The sequence below is a fragment of the Wasmannia auropunctata genome, unplaced genomic scaffold (genome assembly GCF_000956235.1).
Source record: "Wasmannia auropunctata unplaced genomic scaffold, wasmannia.A_1.0 LD335736.1, whole genome shotgun sequence".
Classification (NCBI taxonomy): Eukaryota; Metazoa; Arthropoda; class Insecta; order Hymenoptera; family Formicidae; genus Wasmannia; species Wasmannia auropunctata.
The window spans coordinates 481,791-505,993 of NW_012027154.1; the positions used below are offsets into that span (position 1 = coordinate 481,791).

General features: G+C 36.3%; 1 protein-coding gene and 1 long non-coding RNA gene across 7 annotated transcripts in view; one reads left to right on the forward strand and one right to left on the reverse strand.

Annotated features, from left to right (window-relative positions):
• The window catches only part of LOC105456260 (formin-binding protein 1-like), a 38,625-nt gene that overhangs the window by 3,989 nt on the left and 10,433 nt on the right, over positions 1 to 24,203 (forward strand). For all 6 annotated transcript variants that reach the window (XR_975224.1, XM_011700181.1, XM_011700182.1 and 3 more), the window contains exons 2-6: positions 16,783 to 16,898; positions 19,912 to 19,962; positions 21,597 to 21,903; positions 22,196 to 22,342; positions 22,782 to 23,138. Coding sequence is in view for 5 of the 6 variants with exons in the window: in XM_011700181.1 (XP_011698483.1) it covers positions 16,783 to 16,898; positions 19,912 to 19,962; positions 21,597 to 21,903; positions 22,196 to 22,342; positions 22,782 to 23,138 (978 nt within the window). In the remaining variant the exon portion in view is untranslated. The remainder of the gene's footprint in view (positions 1 to 16,782; positions 16,899 to 19,911; positions 19,963 to 21,596; positions 21,904 to 22,195; positions 22,343 to 22,781; positions 23,139 to 24,203) is intronic.
• On the reverse strand, positions 11,934 to 14,436 carry LOC105456259. The gene is made up of 3 exons (XR_975223.1): positions 14,031 to 14,436; positions 12,971 to 13,034; positions 11,934 to 12,516 (listed from the first exon to the last, which is right to left on the reverse strand). It is a non-coding gene; the product is annotated as an uncharacterized LOC105456259 (long non-coding RNA).

Genomic DNA, 24,203 nt, shown 5'->3' on the forward strand with positions numbered 1-24,203 from the left:
CGCCACGCGTGCACATCTTCCCAGAAAAATATTCCTACGCGTGTTCGCGTTCCATGCGCATAAAATCGATTCGCTCGTTGCTTGCCAATGACGTCCCTGCGTTTTCAGATCTCTATTAATAATTCATTCGCGCATTCCGCGCGCCATAATTTTCGTTACTCATCCCCGTTACTCGATACACTCGATTGTCCGTCGAAATCCGTACGGTATATCGAATTGTTTCCTTCATTTCGCTTCCTCGATCTTTCGTTCTCATCGTAAAAATGTGCTAACTTTAACAAAAGTATCCAAGATAAATTTCTGGACTACAAATGCGAAAGACTGAGAATCCGAGATAACGTAACGAATCTTTTCAATTAATTTTCTTTATTGCGATTTTTATTTGATGAATGTAGGCTTGTTTTTTTTTTAAGTTCAATACACAGGATTTTCATTTTTCTCAACGTTAAACAAAATTTCAGCTAGTTATTTTGCGATTTATTTCAAATTTTTTACATTTCAAATGTCACGGTTTTCTTTACTATAGTACAATAAATTTATGTAAAAAAATTGTAGTAATGTATATTTGTACTTATTTTGGAATTTTTGTAAAATACGCGTGTAATGAATTTTCTTCCCGCTTTGTTCTTCTCTAGAGGAGATTCTCTCCTTCTCTTTTTCTGCGAAAAGATACAACCGAGGGCACGCCCGTCTTGTACACATGCTCGCGAGTAGCAGCGGCTATAGCGGTTAAACACGGACGCGTCTTGTATCGTGATTCACAAGAAGGTGTACGACACATCGATGACTGATATGTGATACGTGCATACTTTGGACCGCGTGTCAATTTTACCAATTGATAACGGAAATTACGCCGCTAATCGAACCTCCGGTCGGTCGATTGCGACTCGATAGAGATCTGGGGTGTACCACTTAAATCTATTAGCGGACATTGTGTCACTTTATATACTGAACATCGAATACCGCAGATCGGGAATGCTAAGCGCTTGATACTTCAAAAAAGTAATTGAAAAAAGTTGTACATAAAATGGAACGTGTAAAGTTGCTGCTCCGATCCGATACGGAGGAGTGTCTTCTTTTTTTTTTTAACTTTTCGCACAATATACTTCCTTTCCCGAAAGTCGAGAGAATTTCTAGTCGAGTCCCGAAGGCGAGCGGCTCCCCCAAGCTATCGATTGCCCGATTTACCTCGTAACCAGGCGGCCCAGCACTGACCCTGACGAATTAATTCGGTCCCCCAACGCACTCGACGGCACCGTGGAATCGATAGTGCGAAGACAGCCCGCGGGAGGGGAAGGGACGCGAGAGCGCGGGCGGCACGGCACGGAGGTGGGACAGAAACGGGAGATATACAATCACGAGGCACTTACGTCACACCGTATACGGTATCGCGCGATTTCGGAAATAACACCGGCGATTTCCGATTTCGCGCTGGAGAAAGTAACATGCAACACCGCGCGTTTTCTCGAGTAACCTTCACAACTTTTCCCTCCTATACCGCCGCACCACGATGTAGTTTCGTTTTCTTTCCATTTCGTCCGCAATAATGATACGCGTAGGTGAACCGGAAGAGAGACGCGACGACTGCACGACGTGCGGGAGCCGATTCGTGCCACGCGTTCTTTTTTTCTTTTGTGTGCTAATGAACTTCGATAGAGGCTCCTCTCGATTATTACTTGAACTTGGTCTTTCTCTCTCCGCCATTTATTTCCAAGGAAGTCGTTACTATTATTCTATAATAATATTATATTTTACATTATTGTTAGAAAGATGATGTACTTTCTCTAAAAGTGCTTCGATGCTCTATTAGACTTGAGCCAAGTAAATGCCTTTAGTTGCAAACATATGCGCTATTCGTTATTGCGAGAGTCAGCTCTATTCTCTATTATATTGCACTATGTATTCTTCGACGTTTCTATATTCATCGCTAATGATTCGGCGTTTTTTCTTCCGTTCTCCATCAGAAAAAAAAGATAGGCTATCCGGAAATGAAACGTTTGGAATGTGTCAAATCGTGAAATCACTACGCACACGCGAGGCTACGACGCGAGATTTCTATGAGCTTAAAGAGGGGTTATTCATCATTTTTCGCTGGAAACACATAATCGACTAACGGAAATTCACTCCGCGAAATTTCTTAATGGTGATTAGGCGTTTCGTCTTGTAATCGTACGTCAGACATGAGTTTTCACTACAAAAGGGATTTTATTTTATTGTGCAGAGATTTTATTAATTGATATTATTGATGATATTGAGATTTTATTAAATGATATTATTTTTTAATATGAAATAAAAGGTAAACGCCCTTTTAATAGAATTTCGAAAAAACGTAAAACGTATGAAATTTTCTTCATCGTGTTACAAAGAATTTCGATGATATTTATAACGTTGTTGAGAAAATATCGTCGGAGAAGTTTCAATATGTTTGTATCTTCCCTCGTAGCTTGTAGAGGAAACCGCTGATCGTTCCTAACTGTACCGCCATAAATTCTTTTTAATGACAAAGTGCATCAAGTGGAAACTCTTATCGAAACGCGTGACGTGATTTAAATTTACCGTAAAGAAAAGGCATGAGGAAGTTGCGAACAGTAACGACTTATTTATAGCATAATTATGATCGCGCGGCGAAAACTGTTTCCAGCTCTAGAATTTATTCGACCGGATATTGCTCTTATCATTAAGTGGATAATTAAAAGTGCTTTATTTCCGATGTATTTTTTTTTAATTGATTCCCCTACACAGAAAATGTATAATATCTGCTTTAATATGATAAAATGAGATAGATTATATATTTAATAGAAAAATACTAAATAGAGAGATAATATTTGATAGAGAAATTGAGGCTATCTCGGTCGAGAATTAATTGCCGATAATCGACTTGTAAAATTATCAATTACATGTCCTCAATTAATCTTTGAAATATGTTTCGCGCGCGCGCGCGCACATGTCTTTTAATTATCGATTATAACTTTGAGTTTAGGGAAATTAATTGCAACGAGAGTTTTGAATTTTGAAAAGTAGCGTTTTCGACATTTAATTAACGGGCAATGCCTGTGCGCGTTTGTAGCAATCTGTCTATGCACGATTCAAGCCGTTTTTTTCGATTGAATCGCGTCGCGGCGAAAGGGTTAACCGGGGTGATCGGGGGCCTAGCGTGACACCACCACCTAAACGGGTTTGTCCGGTTTGGCGAATTCCAGTCAACACCGTTATTATTTGCTTTTCCCGGCATTGCATTACTTTCGCTTGAAATCCGAGGAAATCATCCTGTCTTTCTGGTAATTTGATTCGCAATAATTTCATCTTTTATATTTCATTCTGTATATTAATATTATTAAGATAATATTAATATAAAAGATGAAATTATTGCAAATCAAATTACCAGATATATATATATATATATATATATGTATATGTATATGTATGTATATGTATATGTATGTATGTATGAGATTTACATTAATACATATGATATTATGTATTGATTGCAAAAAATGCTTTTAAAATTACATGGAATTATAAACTGTTTAAAAATCCATTTTTTTTTCAAAACTTTCTGTTGCTTCTGTAATATCTTTTTTTTTGCACGGTATTATGATTACGAGATTATCTAACTTATATCACAATATCGATAACATAGTATCAATGTGTATATTTCATTTTACGATCTTTATCAAGTGAAGACACGATGTCTTCATTCTGTAAACTTTATTGCATCCTGTCAATTATATTATTATAATTTTGACATATTTAATTTCTTTTTTTGTTCTTTTAACAAACTAAATTCTATTTATTTATATTTTAATAAAATACATCTATTAATTTAGTTTAATTTAGCTTAATTTCTTTTTAGCTTTTTGAATCAATTAAACTAAAATATATGTATATATTACGTAAAAACAAATTTTATCTGGCTCAAAAGTAATTCAGGTCAAATTTAATTAAAGCGTGGTGTAGGACACATTTTCTACTTATTTTTTTTATAAATGGACAAATGATCGGAGGATAGATGTTATTTTATAAATTTATCGAATTACAAAGAGAATAATCCCCCGACGAAAAATCTGTTGGCAGTTTCCAACCTTTTATACACGCGTCACGGATTACTCCACTCCGAAATTTGAAACATTCGCAATTCCCACGTTTCATGGACAACTGGTGGTCATTATCTTGTACGGTTGACCGAAGATGTTTGCATGATTACACGCTTCGCATCTCGGTTGTTTGCGAGATTTTACGAGGTGCATGAAAACAGTGTGAGAATGGTTTCCATGATTTTGTAAATGACACTCTAGAGTATCTAGTTCATGACATTTCTCACATTTCACGCGTTCCGTTTCACTATCGAATGCTACGATAAAATTGATAAGATGAATTCTGAAAATCTATATGATGTTTTAATAGTCTTTTATATAAGAAAATATCTGGAAATGTCGGAGAAATGTCTAATGAATCTTAATATGCTTTATAAGAGCGAGGAAATTTTTTGGAAACTATTTTATTAGCGTTGAATAGCTTTCGTTTTCTGCGAATGCGGATCAAATGTAGATTGAAGGATCAGGATTCGGAGATTTCTCCGGAGAAACTTAATATATGTATATTATACATTTCATGCACAACGCACATATGCACACGACATATCGCACAATTTTTTTTCGGATAATATTTAGTAGGTCATCATATCAAAGAGAAATTATATGCTCTACATAGAATTTTTCCATGAATGGTAATTTTATTTTATACATTTCACAGAAATATATATAAGTACATTTCGCGTATTAATTGATAATATCTAAAAATGTTGAGATTTTGTCAAATAGATTATTTCGAAGATGCACGCAAGGATGAGAGAATTATTTTGAGTAGTATCATAAGATTATTATCGTGCGTGTTGTGATTTCTCGTTTGTCGCGAAGATGAGTATTTTTGCACGAAGTACAGGGTGTCTCGCGGAACGAGACACACGCAGCGATAATTTATTTGTGACGAGAGTCCCATAATCTTGTAACATATTTGTCTTCTTTTAATATGTGGATATATAAGATATATAGTCAAATTTATATTTATTATGAATTAATTTTTCTCGAAAAATATATCTCGTGCGAACACATTTAATCGCGATATGGTGCGACGATTTCGGAAGCAGATGAAGATAAATAATCTTGATATTAACTCACGGAGATAACGATTTTATTGAAAGCAAAATTTTGCTGAATACAGATCTGAAAATAATTTTGTTGGACCATCAAAATACAATTATGTTGGAAATTCAAATATGATGAGCAGTGCTGCAAGAAAATTTAATATTCTAGCAACCTGTTTGAGTTTCCAATAGAACTATTTTGATGTACATGTCCAACAAAATTATTCTCCGATCTATCGAGATCTATGGATCTTATCCAGCTAAATGTTAGGAACTTTCAGCAAAATCGTTCTTTCCACGAAGATTCTCTGAAAGAGGAAATTGGAGATTCCCCAATGTATAATCTACTACGGGACACTGCGAATGAGGATTAATGAATTCTACGTTTGCGCGTGACACCCTGTACACGCCTGTCTCGCCTTTTCCTCGGGCGCACAGCGTGCGGCGTGCGTGGCCGCGTGGCCGCGAACTGCAAAGGGAAAGAACCTGCCCCACCCACGCGTCGCAACGAATCTCTATAAATACCCGAACTCTCGAGAGCGCGCACTTACACGCGGCTGCACGTGCGAGAGTGAAACGCGCAATGAGAGCGAGAAAGAACGTGTCCGCGTTGATTAAGGCCGCGGCGGGTCGGAGAGATTTTTCCACGCACTCGCGCACGCACGCGCGTATGGATGCTCGTGCGTACGTGCTCTAAAAATCAGGCTATTAAATAAATTTGAGAATTATAATTTAATAAGTCTCTAAACTTTTTTACTTCGCTTGCCTAATGAGACGAATTATTCGTTCCTCTTTCAAAATCTTACACGAAGGTAATGAATTAAATTCATATAATAAAATTAATCGTTTCTTATTTGTATTAAAGAAAAAAGTGCGCCTTTTGAGAAACTGAAAGTCACGAAAATATATGAATGAAATTAATATAAAGGTATGACAAATAAATTCTTCGTAACGTTCACACTGCTGCAATTATATACGAGAGACTAGATTCCTTTCGCGGCGGCTATTCGGTCTTTTTATTTTTTGCTGTTCATATACCTAGACAATCTTACGTAAGGGATAAAGTATGCTGGTTTTCTCGTCTTGTGTGCGTTACAGCACGATCTACCGAGTAATAAGGCATGCAACGACGTCACTGCTTGGCGCGTAAACTGCTTAATACTATATCAATAGCTCAGAAACTTTTTTTCTATTAACTTAGGAAAGTTTTTTTTTTTATTTATTTGATACGTTTTACGCTGTCGCGAGTCTTTGATATTCCAGAATTGTCCCGTACATAAAAGCTGACAAATTTAATTTGATTCGAATGAAGATGAACGTTGAACCATTATTCCGGCAGGAACAAAAGCACTGTACCCGACGACGCCGAGGGAGACCCACGCGCGTTTCTTATCACCGCTGCATCCTCCGCTGATATCGAGGCCTAGATTATTTCTCCTCGACGTGCCCCCTTCTCAGACAGTCACTCTCATTCAATCTCATCATTTTCGTTCCGAGCGGCAGTGAACGAGACGAATGTTTGCATTGTGATTCATGCTGGCTGAAGATTAAAAATGTACTCACGAAAAATATGAATGAGTCACGCTCGCGATCGTATTGAGTCGTGATAAGCCGAAAGTAATATCGTCGAACCGGCAGCGACAGCGACTTTTTAAAGTCCAATTAAAAGTCAAGAATCATTTACTGTTTATATTTCGACGGGATTGTCGTCAATCAAGAACAGGATGAGAGAAAGTAGCTCAATAGGATTCAGTAGAATAAATATCCTTTGTATCCGAGTTCTAAATTAAAATTCCGATAGATATTTTGAGATTATATTAAAATTATTGAGTGAAATGTGAGATTCCGTTTGGTTTCTTCGAAACACAGTCCTTAAAAGGTCACACGTTTTTAGTCACCCAGGTCGCAAAAATGATCATTGTGGTCAATGAATCTGTCATTACTCATTACAGTTCAACGGATGTGAGACAGTCTAGAATAAAAATTGTCAAGATTTCTTCATATAATTCTCATGAAAGTCGGTAAATGAGACCGTTGACACACACATACGCGTCGCACACGTCGCGAGCGAGACGCACGTACGCGCCTCCGTCTCGCCTCGCACGCATAAACATGCGGTACGAATTAATTAAGGTAGAATCGACGAGGCGTCCGTCATTCCGACGTGTTGTGGTCAACGACTGCGCCGCGAGTCTTTGCGCCGTTTTATCGTTTTTATTCTTATTTTTATTCCAGCAATCACCGAGATAGCGAGGTGCGGTCGCTCGCGTTCGTATAGTGTCTTTATCGAACGAGAACGGTCGTATCTCGTGACCACTGATCTGTAATATATCAGTGTTCGTGACGCGTCACAAACAATTTAAATGTCAACGCGTAACGTCTTTTTTTTTTTTTTTTTTTTTCTCGAAATGTCGTGACTTTTGCGTTTAATGCGAACGTCGAATAAAGAAGCTATCGCGTCACGATTTTTTCAACTAACTTATTCAGCATAAGATATTTGGGATGAGAGGAATAGAGAAAGAGAAAGAATAATATAGAATAATAATTTAATAATTATTACTATAATAATACCATAATAATTACTATAATTGTTATATATATATATATATATATATATATATATGTACATATATTACAAATTATTAATCCAATAATTTAATGTATTAATATAATCACGTATAGCTTTTGAAATCAATAACCTGCCAAATGATTTTGGAGGAATGCGAGATTTTTCGCGAAAAAAGATATCAATATTGCAATTCTGCAAATATTGACCAATGAGACGTTCAAATCCAAGAATTATACTTCTTCTGAGAAAAAATTATGGTAAATTAGGGGATCAGAATCTCGAGATAAATCGTAGATTAGATAAATATAACGCGAGGCAATTGCGAAATCGACGATGACAATACAGCTCATCGCAATCATTTACGTCGTTATTGTTACTGCAGCATGTTCAATGCCTATAAATATACGACGCTTCATGTGCCATTCATTATGCATGCCTTCGATATTACATCTCGTGTGCGCAGATGAATGCGTCGATAAGATTCCCGCTGAGATTCATTCTTCTCGTGTATTATCGATAGGATTAAAAAAAAATCCTATTGCAGATATCTCTTAGAAGACTTATCCTTATCTCAAAACGTGCGTGCGTAACGTAATCGAAGCTTGCCATTAACACACTTTGACATATTGATTTTAATTTAATAAAGTAATGAATAAATTGTTTTAAGAAAACTGGTTGTTTTTAATCAAATTAATTATATTAATGTTGCATTTCTTTTACAGTTAATAATTGAGTTATAATATTTATGCGATTTTGTCGATTAACTTAAAATTATTTTTTTCCTTGCGCTATTTAGTTCATGCATAATTTACGTTAAAAATATGCCCTTTGTATAAATCAGTCAATTAAAAAAAAATCATAGCGTACTTTGATACGATTAATTAATCGTTCGTGATAAGTTCTAAACTTACAATTTTATTATTGTTCGCGATAGTCAAGTAGCCACGACAAATTAATTAACGTCAAGGGTGAGATTAACGTCTACGATCGTGCTCGCACTTGTGCGCGGAGATGCGTTATAGGATTTACGGTGTCTATTAAAAGCTCAAGAGCAAGGATCTGTTTGTGCTCATGAATGTGCGAAAAGCACGGCGCATGCCGGCTGCCTCTTCGACCTTTGAATATTTTCTAGATAAGAGCCCCCGGTGCTCCTACCGTGTCCGCTACAATTACGCGCGGTGTCGCGAAAAATGACAGTAATAATGTAGGAATAATTCAGGAAGACAAGCGAACGAGTAAACGCGTAATCGAGTGTGTGTACTGGTATTTTTCTGATTTTATGAGACGAAGGGCCAGAAAAATACTGGTAATTTAACACGATGTTGTTAACGCTGATGCAACTCGAATTAGGATTAAATTGAAACTTTATTTCTAGAATCTATTCGAATGTTATTTTAAAAAAGATTGAACGAGATCGAAAGAGTTAGTGGTATAGAGCAATGTCACTCTTCCATTTAGCGATTATATTTATATATCCATAATCGGTAATCATATATATCTATATAATTCAGTGTTAATGTGTCATAAGCGAAGACGTTCGCTGCCGAAAAAAAAAAAAGAAACGAAGTTCGAGACGGAGTGTCGGGGATGCCCGCGAATTTCCAGGAATATTGTCGTAGGTCAGGATGGACTATCGTACCGCTTAAGCTTGTGTGTTAATGGAGTGATGGGTAAACTTGTTTCTCCTCCGGTGAGAGGCGAGATATCACAGAGCTGGCATTATAGGCCGAAGGTCCCTGACTAGAGTTCATGGTAACAAAAGACAGATCCACACAGATTTGTGTGATAGATAACTTAACAAGTAAAACATGTTTTTCTCTTATCCTTGATAACCTTATTTTGTTTTCGAAGTGAGAAATGAATGAATAGTCTCTAAATTAAATTATCGTCAAGCACATATTATGTGTACATATTTCTTAAATATTTATTAAAACGGATTCTTGTCATTTTGGGGACCTTCTTATCACCCATCCTGACATACTTACTACAGATTTCTCTGAGAATCACCGAAAAATACCTAAAAGATCGTGGATAGTGAAATTAATATTATTAAAACGTCTGCGAATTTAGTACCTCATTATTTTAAAAAATTCAAATATATGCCATAATTAAGAACAGTTAATTCTAGAATTATTTGTAAAACCGAAATCGGCACAGCAAATAATTTAATATACTTCACTCTTGTACGTGACGCTCCGTCACACTTGTTTAGATTTATTTAACTTAAAGATCTTAAGTTTAAAGTATAAGCAATAAATTGGAACTGGGATGTTTTAGATGCAATTAACTCTAGAATTATTTTTAAACTATTTCGTGAGCAATAAATTCCAAAGTAACATGTTTCACGAATATTTGATTTGAGTAATAATTTAGGAAAATTTATGTAGTTAGATTTTTATTTTTTAGCGTTTTATTTTTATATTTATCGTTATAAAGATATTAACCTTTAAACCACCACGCCCAGAAGAATCACACTAACCACAATTTTGGTCTAACAGATCGCTATTATACTTCCGCTAATTTTATAAGTTAATTATAATAAAAATGTATGTTTTCTGATGGTTTTCATCTTACTTGTTGATGGGGAAAAGGAAAACTATATTTTAATGTGAGGATTAATAAAAAAATCTTGCATATAACAGAAATAAAATATATTTAAATGATGACAAATAAGAAAATTGTTGACAAGTAACGTTTTAATAGCGGTCTGTGAGACCGATATAGTAATTTAAAGGTTAATACATCCATAATTATTCAAAATTTTCGATGTTGTTGCACTTAGAGCAAATGGTATATCTGTTTTTTGTTTACAGTACTCTATACATATTTTTTGAAAGTGGATGGTTAGCGTAACGTGAAGCATTTCAGCACTTTTGATATTTATTTTTTATGAATGGATAGGAATAATAAATTTGGGATTAGGGAAGAAACAATAAATTCGGAATAAATTAGCACTTAATTATGATATATATTAATTAGCACATATTTGAATTTTTTTTTTAATGGTGGGAGTGCTAGGTTCACAACGTTGTTATTAAATTTGTAGATGATGCATGATAGCTTTGCGTTGCAATTGCGCTAAGTTGTTTGTTTATCTGTATAAAAAATTTTTTTAAGCATCAATTTGTCCTACATTTAATGATATTCGAGTTATTGTTCCCGATCTTATCGATAAAACTCCGATCTCCGATTACCTATAATTTTCAATTTCCACGCGTCCTCAATAGTAATTCCGTCACGTGCCGACCGTCGCGGCGCGGCGGCTTGAAGTGCATGATCTACGATTATTGCATTGCGCGTTTTATCGCGAACACTGGACGCATTGTGCCTGTTCACGAGGTGAAGCCCGTGAATGCATTCCGTGAGTCTTACAATGCATAGCGAAGCGCAATAATGACATCTGACCCCCCCCCTCGGCGTCACGTTTTTGGATATTTTCTTCACGATATTCCTCGTTTTCTCTAGTTCTTATCTCTATTGGTATAAGCAAAATATATAAATCGTATATATTTTGTATATATTTTAATTTCTCAACCCTCTTGAACCCTGTGAAATTGAATTGAATTGTGAATTGAAATATTTATTTATTCTGGCAAAACTAACAATCTTGTTATTTATTTCGAAAAATAGGAAATAATAACATTTCGTGTTAGAATAAAAATAAAACTAAATAACATTCTGGAGTGAAAATAATAAAAAGTATAAATTTTTATGTAAAAAATCTTTTTATTAAACAGAGATTGTTTTATATTTTATATTTCAAAGTTGTTTGATAATTATTCGAAATCAATTTTATAGTTTTAACTTCTTTGTACCACGAAATTACAACAAAAATTAGGTCGCAATATTTATTAAATTTTTTTAACGCATTGGATATCTAGTAGCACTTTATTGGGGGAAAAAAAAAAAAAAAAACGAAAACGTAACTTTGTATAAGCATGAATTTTTTAATAGGACCTCTAAAAGCCAACAATTTGAAATTTATTTTATCTCGTGACATAAATGAAACACGGAGACAGGCAAACGGAATAAAAATAAAAATTGTGTAAAAATTATGATTTTTTAACTAGATATTAATAAAGTTTACAGAAAAAAATTTTAGTTATTAATTATTACGCTTCTGTGAGAGAAACGATTAATTTAAAGCTAAATTTCAAAACATTACTTTCGGGGAAAATTTTAGTAAAAATTTATAACAACATAAACTATAGCTTTTTAATAGAAGTTTTCTCAAAAGCAACATTTTGGAATGTAACCCGAGTATCACGGTTGTTTGATTTAAGTATTAAATAATTTGACAAATTAAAGTCTAGGATTTTTTGTTAAAGAGAAATATTTATTTCAGGTAAACGCTACACATTATTTTTTCGCAGTGCTATTATATTGCAAGTTTTTTTTTGTACTTCCGTATTTTCTCTTATCGCTCTTTTTTTTGTCTCATCTTCTCTTTTTCCCCTTCTTTTAGCTCTTGTCTATCTTGCTCGTTCTTTATTTTCTCATTCGTCCCTCTTGAGTCGCGTGAGTATACAGAAATGTGGGATCAATAGGGTGGAGGGTGTGGGAGCTACCCCCTCGGCCGCTATTCCGTGACTCATAATACACACTTGTTCGAACCCATGCGGCTATGGTAGGTTTGCCCCGTGACGCTTTAGTTTTCAAACTATTTTTATGGTATACATTTATTCGCTCTTACTCCAGAAAGCACGCTTTTCTTATTGATCGCCTTCATAAAAATGTTCCCTGTTCCGTCGGACCTCCCTCTACAACCTCCTTGCTGCTGCAGACGTGAGCTGAGTGCCAGAATCTAGGAAAAGAAGTAAAGTGGGAAAATAAAAGAAGCACTTCCATTCTAAAGAGGATGAATTTTTTTGCGCTTGGATTGTTGGACTTAAAATCTCTCTCTCTTTCCCTCCCTCTCTCCGCTTTTCTTTTTCGATTTATCTTTATCTGTCTAGTTATCCATCTATTTTTTTACTTTATGACGTATTTAACATTTTTATAATGTGATGTAATCTGTCATTGATTTTTCTTGAATTTTTTTATTATCCTAGATTTTTTATCTCTTTCGATTACGCTTTGATTTTTATACATTTGCATGTTGCCATGTACCATTAAACAAAAATTCGAATAAAGAATAAGTAAAGAGAACATTATAGACGCTATATATTTTTTGAGATTTGATTTTGTTTTTATCGGCATTGTGATAACTCGATTCTGCGATTGTCCGCTCGATCCCTTCTCTTGCCATGCCAGTGCACCTTTTTGGAGAAGCTCGCACCGCGATGAGTCATAGCTTGTCGATGCGTTTTCCCGTGTATCGACCTGCAACACGAGCGAAACGCAGGATTGGTTAGCACTCACTTCGCGGGGGAGGAAATCGATTCGGCATAATGGAATATAATTTAATTTATTTCTCCATCAAATCGCACACACACAATCGATTCAGTCCAGAAACGACGATGACGTCATCCAATGAATTACGAGTGTCATTGATACTTGGGACACTCACTTGATACTAATCCAAACAACGATTTTTTTTATATCAAGGGTTGAAATCGCTAGAATATCGATGATCTCAAGTTTCAATGCTAAAGGCATGTAAAAGTAATGTCTTTGTTTTTTAATCGTGCAAATATTTAAAGAATGAGCTGTGTTACAGGGAAATATAATCAGATTGCGAGTATACATATTTGTATATTACATATATACTGCACACACACACATAAATATTTAATATTTTAACTATTTATTTGAGCATATGCATTGTGTTTGCATTATTTTTAATAAATTTTGAAAATATTAAATTTTGATATGTAAACAGTAGCACACGATGAAAAAAAACAATATTTAAACATTTGTCGTAGATTTAAAGATGTGACGAAAAAAGTATGTAAAAAGAAATTTGAGAACTTTTAGAGCACGATAAGCATAATTAAAAAAAAAATTTCCAGAATTATCAAATTTCTTTTAATGTTTTTAAAATTTTATATATATATATATTACATAATGCTTTTCTATTTCTAGCTTATTGCATTGATATCAAGATAAGTTCAATACATCGTAATAGTGTTTTGAAACTTGAGTTTTGAGTTCAGTAATCTAAAATCAGGCAGAGAAAGAGATTTTTAGGATAAAAATTATTTTTTATTTAATTTATATTAAATGTTAGAATGTTTTTTTTTTTTTTTTTTTTCGAGGAAAATTGTGTTTATGGTTTCTTTTTTTCGTATCTGTAAGCATCACGGGAAAACGGTCTGTTTCTACTGTGACTCAGGCTGTGTACAAATTCGCTGAACCATAGACGCAAGTTTGCATTACCTCAAATATGCGATACGCCATCGTGCCTCGCAATCGGCGGCGTTATCGGCGTACGCGATATCCGGCGTGGAAGGAAAAACGGAATCTAATAATCAGGCGTCGAGATACCGGGCGGGATATCTCTCTCGAGGATAGAAAAGAACGACCGGAGATCGGTGATTGCCCGTCGCCGCTGCCGTCGTTCGTCGTTTCACGCACGCCGTTTCACGTACGGCGCGTGTGTTCGAAAGCTTCTGCGGAATACAGGCGACTATCACCTGCGCTACCAGTTCTCCGTTATTTCATTGCAAATTACTTGCCATGCCACGAGCCGCGTTATACAGTTATCACAATGAGAAAGTTGTTCCGATCCGAGAGACGTAGAGACGCACGAGTGACTTCGTCCGCGCGCGCGATTGCGACGCGGAGTTGTGACTCGGGAGTTCGAGCCGCGCGCAAGCCGTAAACCTTGAAACGAATGGAAGAAAATCGCCGTGGAAATCGCGAATTAAATTTACAGTTCAACACTTGGCCCCGCGATAGCGGCCCGTGAAATCGTCTAATTCTTCCGCGCTCCATTTTTATTCTTCGGGGCGAACGCTCGCTTTATGTATTCGAACTAGCACATCGTCTTCCGATTGGTAATGATAGTATTATTTCTATACATTTTTCCTGCAACGAATTTAGAAGAACGATTATCCGACGAAAAAAAGCAGATGAGCTGCTAACGATAAGTTGGAAGATTTGGGAAATTTTAGATTTTATGAGTGTAGAAATTCGATAAGCTAATGCGCTGTACATGATCTAACAAGTCTTTACTCAAAGATTACGAAATGTATAGAGTGATGAATTCCAGCTAAAGGAATTCGATACTTCTACACTTGACTCTTAGATTCAAGAAGTAAAGAAAACGGTAAAACGCTGAAATTTCTTCCGATTGAGTTTAATTGCTCGAGCTGACCCGAGCGCGTTTATGGAACGTAGTCAGGATAGATTGAAGATTATTATCTCACATGTAGAGAGAGAGTTAATCTTATTTATTAAGTTATTCACGGTCGAGTGAAGAAAAATCTTCGCGCGACTTCCTTCTTTCATTCCGCGCTGTTCGGCTAAACCGGACCGCAAATCGCGCACACGTGACTCCGGTGTTCCGGTCGGGATCTTGTCCCTTTTTTTTCTTCTTTCGTTTGCGCTGGTAACGTGGCAAGGTGAGACGTTGCAAAAGAAGACTAAGAAGGACGCGCGCACCACGTATGGCCACGTAAGAAGTCGCGTGGCCCTTGAATGGCCCCGCACGTTGGAAATGAAAGTAACACGTTTCGAATGCCAGCCAGTGTGGACCGTGGAGATCTTTCATCTCTCTTCTCTCTCTGTCTTTCTCTGTCTCTCTTTCTGCCACGCTGCAACGGCGACCCGATTTGTCCTTAAGCCAGCGCCGTGGCATAAATGTCGAAAGATAGGATCGTCCTTGAACGATAAAGCTCGCATTCCGCCGTAAGTGAGTGAGAGGAGACATCTCGATCGACCAGTATCATGTTCCATCGATTATCCAACTTTCCAAATTCTCGAATAAGGAAGGGAAACGCGTTTTTTTTTATAATGAAGAGAAAACGAAGTCTGTGTAGTGTTATTGAAGCACAATGCCACGGTGCACTTCTGTCCCGCAATTGAAGAGTCTAACGCAACAATGAGATCAAGAAAAGCGGCAAAAAGATTTGTAGGGCTTTGTTGTTTTATGTAAAGAGTTATTCATTTAAAATAATGCGCTCGTTATATTTCAAATTTATTATCTCATCTAACTAACAAGATGTTGAAAAACGAAGGAGTTAATGGTGAGAAAATTGCAACACGGGCCTTTGCTTTACGAGCGTAAGGGCGCGAAACGGTCGTTATCCCGCGAATATATATAGAGGATTAGAGTTTGCACGAGATGCTAATTGTGATGTGTCGTCGAAGTTACGACTGCATGCGCGCACTAACTTCGTTTGTGTACTTTACTTCGGACAACTGTGAACGTTAGTACGTTCAGTTTCACTTTTCGTGCCGAGCCGCTAAACGACGTTCAGAAATCTCCGCGCACGTTTCTTGCGAAATTCCTCATTGTCCCGCCGCGCCGGTGGCGATGGGGAGAGGTGGCGGTGGAGGAGGTGGAGGAGGAGGAGGAAACGCGGGGCGTATGTGTGCCAAGAGGTTTTTCTCATTCGTCGACCGCGATAGATACGGTCGGATTGTTCGTTCGACGGAGAAAAGTCTTCACTCTCCTGACGGCGAAATCGACAATTTTAGACGAACGTGTTCCAAGAGATTAGAAAGAAAAAATGAAAAAAAATAAAAATAAATGGGAAAAGTTATTTTCTTAAGATTAAATCTTATTGGAACTTTCTTGTATGCGTTTACCCAAACGATTATGTCTCTTTTTTTATTGTTCTTTGTAAAAGCATAATACAGAATGTACTAAATCTTTTGTCAAAGATTTTAAATCTGCGATACTTTTCTATTTATAACTATCTATCTTTATTTTCTATTTATAACTTTATTTTCTATATATCTTAAATATTTCCAATTATGATTTAATTTTTATCACATTTGTACGAGCCAATTAGTAAATATATATAAAATATTTAAATATATCTAAAACATTGTAAAAATTAAAAAAAATACTTTAATGTAAAGTGTACATGTAATTTATTTTTCTAAGCAAGTTTCGTATATTTTAAGTATTGCAAGCAGTTCAATATTGTTTTCTCTATTGTTTCTTTGTCTCTGCTTTCAGGACCAGTTCGAGAATCTGTCCCTGCACACACAAAAAGGGATAGAATTTCTCGAGAGGTATGGCCACTTCATACGCGATCGTTGCGCGATCGAATTTGAATACGCAGCGAAGCTCAGGTGAGAAAACATAACAACTTGTTCCTAAAAATATAAATTAAGAGATATGGAAGATTAGGTGAGATGGATTTAGAGACACCTAGACACCTTTCGAAGAAACATTCTGCGTGATTTAAAGAGATAATTTAATATTTGGTTGAACAGAAGTTTTGTTCCTTTTTTTTATTTATACTAATGCTATCTCTTAGCAAAAAACGGAACAAATTTCCCGTTTAATCCATTAATTATTCAATCTTTTATAATCAAAAATATTTCTTGAAATTTTTTTTAAGTGATATGCATTTCAGTTTATTGCGAGACTAATGTGGGGCATTCTGTGTCAGAAGTTTTTTACAGGAAATTGCGAGAAATTAAAAAAATGTTGAATTTGTCTCTGTCTGCATTTTACATTTTTAGCCTATTTATTATTATTTCTTAGTTATTTTATTAGTTTTTATTTTTTAATTTTTTATTTATCTTTTTTTCTACTTTTCTCTTTTAAAACTTGTAGACGATAGAATACAGAGATGCGCAAAGTTAAAAAAAAATAGCCGAGATATTTTGCCCTAGTTTTGAAAATAATTGAAAGCGTCGGAGATAAAAGAGGGGATGGCAGGTGCGCAGGGCCTCTCGTTGCCTTCGTACACCTCGCACCTTGCACCCTGTCGTGCGAGTCGACGTGCTCGTATACGATACTTCTTTTTTTTTTTAAGTGCCCCGACAAAGGGTGAGGCATCCGAGGCGAAATGATTTCAATGGGACATTCTGTGTAACGAGCGTGTCTCACGCACACCCCGCGGGTTCAGGGACGAGGCGAGATCTGTAGCGACTAATATTGTGTTAAAGGAATCCCTTGTCCGTTCTGTGAATGCAGTCCACTGTGGCGCACTTTTGTTCTATCGGGTGTCTCGAAATCCATCCACTCCGACCGCTTAATTACTCCGTTTTGCATTACGCTTAATTACTTCGTCGCACATTCCGAAATGCTGTCGCGCTGCGTGCAACATTAGTCGTAATTAATTGCACAGTTTGTCCTTCGGCATAATCCACGAAAGTATATGGCCGGAACGAAATTTATAGATTTATTTGGAATGCAGGTATTTTTATTGTTCCTCGTTTTTTGGACGTACCTTATATTGAACTCGGCAATCATGCGATCTGTTGTAATTAAAAATATTTGAAAATTGTGCCGCATGATCTTTCATAAGGAATTTAATTATTGAAATATATTACCTTATGTAATTACAATTATCTTAATAATATTTTATATTGTAATACAAATGATTATACAAATCGCAAATTGCATAAATTTATAATGAAATTTGCATGTCTAATGGGAAAATTGATGAGAAAATGTACGGGATGTTTTGACCGAATAAATCGATTTTGATGAAATGAAGGAATCAATTAGAACCGGGTGTGCTACCGCGAGAAATAATTTCACGCTCTTCGCCGCGTACGCCTCGCTCTTGCCGCTGCATACGAATCATCGCGCTCGCGCGTCCTTCGTCTTAATTCGCTGCAATTTCCAGCGTCTAGCCCGAGACCCTCGATTCACTTTCGTGTTAAAATTGCGGCGGTCAGTGCACGCGTATTCTGAGACGATTCTGGGAAAATTACCTCAATTCCGTGTAATATCCGAAAAATTGTACGATCTGTCGAGTAATTGGAGACTCGACCGGATATCCAACGTAACAGCATCCGGGAATTTGGGTAACATTCGGAAAAAGGATCGCCCGTGCGTTTGGATGATTCTTGGAAAGTTCTGAAATATTTTATCGCACGAGAATTAACTTCGTATAAGCGATTTTCCGCTTCTCATCTTCCGTTCCTCTTCTTTTTTTTTCCGCGTTGCTCCGCTGTATCAGAAGCGCATGAGATTCAACGTGATAGTGTATTTATAGACCGACGTGGCGCACCGTAAAAATTAAAACGGCACGCCCAGATCCGTTTTAATCTACGCCGCGACCAAAAATAATTCCGCGCGATCTGATATTTCTTCGATTACTGCGCGGCGGCACAATCCGCGATTTGACCCCCCGATGCACCTCGACAGGCCGGAATGACCACGTGCATTGCAGTAAATTCCCGACCAACGGCTTTTTCCATAACAGGAAGCGAGCGTGTGGAAATTGCGAGATGTGGCAATTCTTCGAGCATATTGTTGTATCGCTATTGAAATATATTATAATTGCATCACAATGCAACCTGTTTGCTATCGCGCATCACATATGTGTGACGTATTCTCGTTAGAAGCCGATATGACTTATAAAATTATTATTTCGAATATAGAATATGAAACAAGAATATATAGATTTAAAGATTTAAAATGCAGAATGTATGTATATATATTATAAGATCAAGGAAAATGTAAAATTTAAAATATAAATATATAGTTATTTAATAGCTTTCTTTAACACTTTTGTGTGCATAATTGTAATACACATTACATTGAATAAAATTGTTAAAATTGTAGCGTGATCTGTGGCGAATGTTTTTCAAATTATCGTAGCGCGAACGTGTTAAGGAAATTATTTCGCTCCTTGATGAATGAATTGCGATACGCTTCACAGAATATTCGCATATATGATTTTAGAAATATAATAATTTAATGGGTATCTCTCTACATGTACACAATTTCAATTGTCAGATTACTCTGTACAATAAAAATGTAACTTTTAATAGAATTTGTAATTAAAGTAGGATAAAAATATATGAATGAAAGATAAAAGCACACACACACACACACACACACATATATATATATATATATATATAAAATAGGTGCTTTTTTTTATTTATCTGAAGAAATTAATTCGTCAGACAATATACCTATGTATATGTCGACTGTCGCAATCCTGGATTTAAAAAAATCGCAACTTGGAGGTAATACAGAGATCGTTTCTCCGAGCATGCAGTTTACTTCCGGGTAATCTAATAGTTTCTGCTATTCGCCTAACGTTTCTCAGCGATGTCATTTCACCTTCGTGAGAAGCGTGCATCAATAATCTTATTTCTCCCTTCTCTGTTACAGGCGTCTCGTGAAGAGTTATCAACCGAAGAAGAAGGAGGAAGAGGATTATCAGTAAGTAAATAAAGCTACGTGCGCGCGTACTCTCTCTCTCTCTCTCTCTCTCTCTCTCTCTCTCTCTCTCTTTTCTCGAGTTACTGGCGATCTCAGCTAGATTGTTGAATTCGTATATGTGTACAAAACATAAAACAGTAACAAACATATATTTAAACTGTCTGCTGTTGAGATGGATTATACTACTGTTGCTCTAATCGAGGGAAGTAGATAATTGTACCGTGACGAATGAAATAGTAATTTTCTGAGGCGATTATTTTCAAGGTAAAGATTTTATAAATTAGCATAGATACTTATTTTTCAATTATGCCTCTTACGATGTAAAAGTATATTCCGCAATTATATGCACACAACGCGTTGGAATTCGTCGCATTCCTGAATAATATCAACCAGGATTTATTAAGGCAAAAAAAAATATATATAGGCTGTGAGCGGATATATTTCCTCCATGGAGAACTTCTACCGATCTTCAGTTTCATAGGTGCCGAGTTCCACGGAGCCATAATTAATTTTCTGACTTGGCGCACAGAATGTGCACCGCGCGAGTAATTAAGCGCGCATAGGAGCGTGGTTAGGTCAGGGTTAAAATAAAACGGGAGTTAAAGCAGGTTTAAAGTAAAACGAGCTTTACCTCGATAGAAATTCCCCGACGACTCACTTCCCTCGGTTTTTCGCTCTTGCGCGTAATTCTTTCGTTCGACAAATCAGCAAAACATTAATGCAAACACGTTCTGCAAACTCTAATGAAGAAGAAACAGGAGGCTGATTATCTCGCGACCCAGAATCCAATCCTGATCGAAATTAGAAAGTTATAATCGATTTTTGTGCAACAGAAACGTGATATTAGAATCTTATATCTTTAGATTTCTATTTTTGCATTTGACTCGTCAGACCTCATTTCGAAACGATATCAGGGAAACTCTGGAAACTCGTCGGGAAAGAGTTACAATCTTATAAATTATATCAAAATATAAAGAAAGTTGTTTAAATAAGATGCTAACTTTACAGAGATTATTGTACCTCGTAGTAGGCAAGATGCTTTATAAGTTCAATAACTCCGCAAAAGAGATTCTCGCGCTCTGAGTTGGTTCTTTATGAAGTAGTATAAAGAGTGTGTCATACTAATCGGCGTGGGCCGAGATTTAGGCTCTTCTTGTACTGCGAAATCAGCCTGTGTAGGCGTTGTGTAGATCAGAACTTATTCTTATCATATACGCAACGATTGTACTAAATTATTTTAAAAAACAATAACGTTAAATTAGCTAACGTTGTCTGCCCATTTAATTTATAATTAAGGCAGTTTACTCATGTGAAACATAAATTGCTTACAATTAGTTAGGTCATTGATATTTTTTAACAAGCAAAACTAGAAATTTACTAAATTATTTAAAAAATGACAAAAGAACAGAGTATCAGATTTACGATAAAATTAAGCGAATGACAGAGTCAGAAAATTAGAAAATAGACTTGAAAATATTAAAATATTAAAGTGAGTATAAAAAAACACAGTTATAAATTTTAATCAAACGAAAATGAACCTTTAAAAAGAATCTTGAAAAGAGAAAGTAGATAAGGGATATGAGTAAATGTAGAACAAAAGAACAAAGAGAAGAATGCAGCTTGTGTTTCTCCAGATATAGTCCCTGCCGGGCGTTCAAAATGGAGTTGAACGAAGTGAACGACCAGGCCGGTCAGCGGGAGGTGATTGCGGAGAACCTCCAGGCGAACGTCCTGCGGGAGCTCAATATCCTGGTTAAGGACTTCAAGGAGGATCGTAAGAAGCATTTGCAGGAGGGCGCGCGGCTGATGGCCACTCTAGCCGGGCAGATCGGCAACCTGGAGCGCGCCAGGAAGGCCTACGAGAAGGCCTTCCGCGAGGCGGAGCGCGCCGTGGAGAACTATCAGCGAGCGGACGCGGATCTCAATCTCTCGAGAGCAGAGGTGCGTGATAAAAATCCCCTATCATTTTGTGATGATAAAAACTCCGCCCGCTTTCGCATGCTGGTCTTTGTCTCCGAAAGTGGCCCACCGCGTATACAATAAGTGGGAAGACGAGTCAGTGGTATATCATTTCGACGGAACGTAGACAGAATCTCAAGTTGCTTTTTCCACGGATAGATAGAACGTGTGAAGAAACGTTGTGCCTTTAAATTATGAACGATTGACGAAAAATTCCATATTCTATTGACGCTCGATGAGGACCAATTTTTTTTTTCTTTCTGCCGACGAGCAGGTCGAGAAGCAGAGGATGAATATGACCATGAAGACCCAGCAGAGCGAGGAAGCCAAAACGGAGTATGCGAATCAGCTGCAAAAAACGAATGACATGCAGACGTTGCACTACCACACAGCGATGCCGGAAGTGTTTCAACATCTTCAGGTACTACTTTTATTTGTCATAACTGTGCGCGATTGCGTTTTATTATAGTGTCCGTAACTCTTATGTAATGTTATTCTCCCTTTCATCGTTGTACAAGGGTTCAAAAAACTGTCTAATGAAAAAAAGATTTGAATTAATAATCATATTTCAACAAACTTGAACAATCCTGGATTAAATTATGCACTAATTAATCGTAAAATTCTAGCTTTCAATTAAATTTAAATTAATTTTACTTCAAAATAACTTTAATTTGTTTGCCTAAGTAGTGTATGATTTAATTAGATTTGTAATTACACATAAATCTATCAATATCAATTTTATAAATTAGTATTATTAACTTCTTAATTGAAAATTATTACAATGTTATTCTACTCAATTCCAATTACCTTTATTGGTCCTTTTCTCATGGATAATTCTTATACGTCACGTTTTTCCGCAGGAGCTGGACGAGAAAAGGATAAAGAACATGCGGAATTACATGATGAAATCGGTAGAGATCGAGCGGGCGGTGGCGCCGATAATTGCCCAGTGCTTAGATGGCATTGAGAAGGCGGCGAATGAGATTAACGAGAAGGAGGACACGATGTTGGTAATCGAACGCTACAAGAGTGGTTTCCAGCCACCTGGAGACTTTCCCTTTGAAGACCTGTCGGTCGCCAAGAACTACGACAGCAACAGTCAATTGGCTCAGCCGGTCATGCAGCCGATCCATAATCACCTCACGGTCAAGGGCACCGTCTCTGGTGGCAAGATCAAGAAAAGGGTCGGCCTCTTCGGGATCTTCGGCAGTAATAAGGTAGATACTCGTCCATATTGTTCTGAAAGATCATTGCAAATCTTTTGGGATCTTTCGTGCAGCATTCTAAATGCATAGGGTATGTTGAAAAGATGAGCGGATGAACGTCCTTAAATTTAACGAAACCAGCTGATAAGCAATCAATGAAAAACAATCGATAATTATCATTTTTCCCCTGGATTTTTTTTTAATTCTTTGTTTGGTCGTTGTAATTTAATGCAATATAAATCTTGTACAATTATTCATTACTAATCTTTGATTATTTTGATTTTATTATTTGAATGCATTTTTATTAGAACGATATCTTTTCAGATATCCTATACGTATTATTTCTTGTGAAGTCGTCGAGTCTGGGCGATTCCATATAATTTTTCACAATTTTTTCTTGCGACATACCTCACGATTACTTATTTTGTAAATTTTTTAATCCGTCGAAAAAATAATTGTTTTTGATTCATAATGTTGTAAGCCGAGGACTCGTACGACTCAAAGAAGAGCTAATGTAACTTATTGCATATTATTATTTGTTTATTGCCATCTACGAGGTCGTGAGAAGGAAAGGAAATTGCAAACGATATTGGAGATCATTTTTTCACAGCATGCATGACAATTCTTTGAAGTATTATTCTTTTGATTTATCATTATTTGTGTATACTTGCATCTCCTTATTCGCCGACAGGTCTGCTTTTATTATATGCACACAAATTTCTATTGCGCATGTACATTAGTAGATTCCGCATTCTTCTCCGACCGGCTACAGTAACGTTATTTACGAGCGACTTCTCAATTATGTTTTGTGCACTGTTATCTATGATTACTCGGAGCGGTTTTTGCATCTTCAAATTATTATTATTTTGAAGTGATTATTTTGCTTCTATATAATTTATATGCGCTTTGCGATTCAGGAAATTCTATTCATATGATAACATGAACTTATATTATTTATAAAATCGATCTGAAAACACTAAATCTGAAACTGTAGTTAAGACTGCAATTAAAGTGGGAAAAATGTCTTGTGCTTACTCTCTATTAATATGCAAGATTTTATTAACTTATATAAAAATC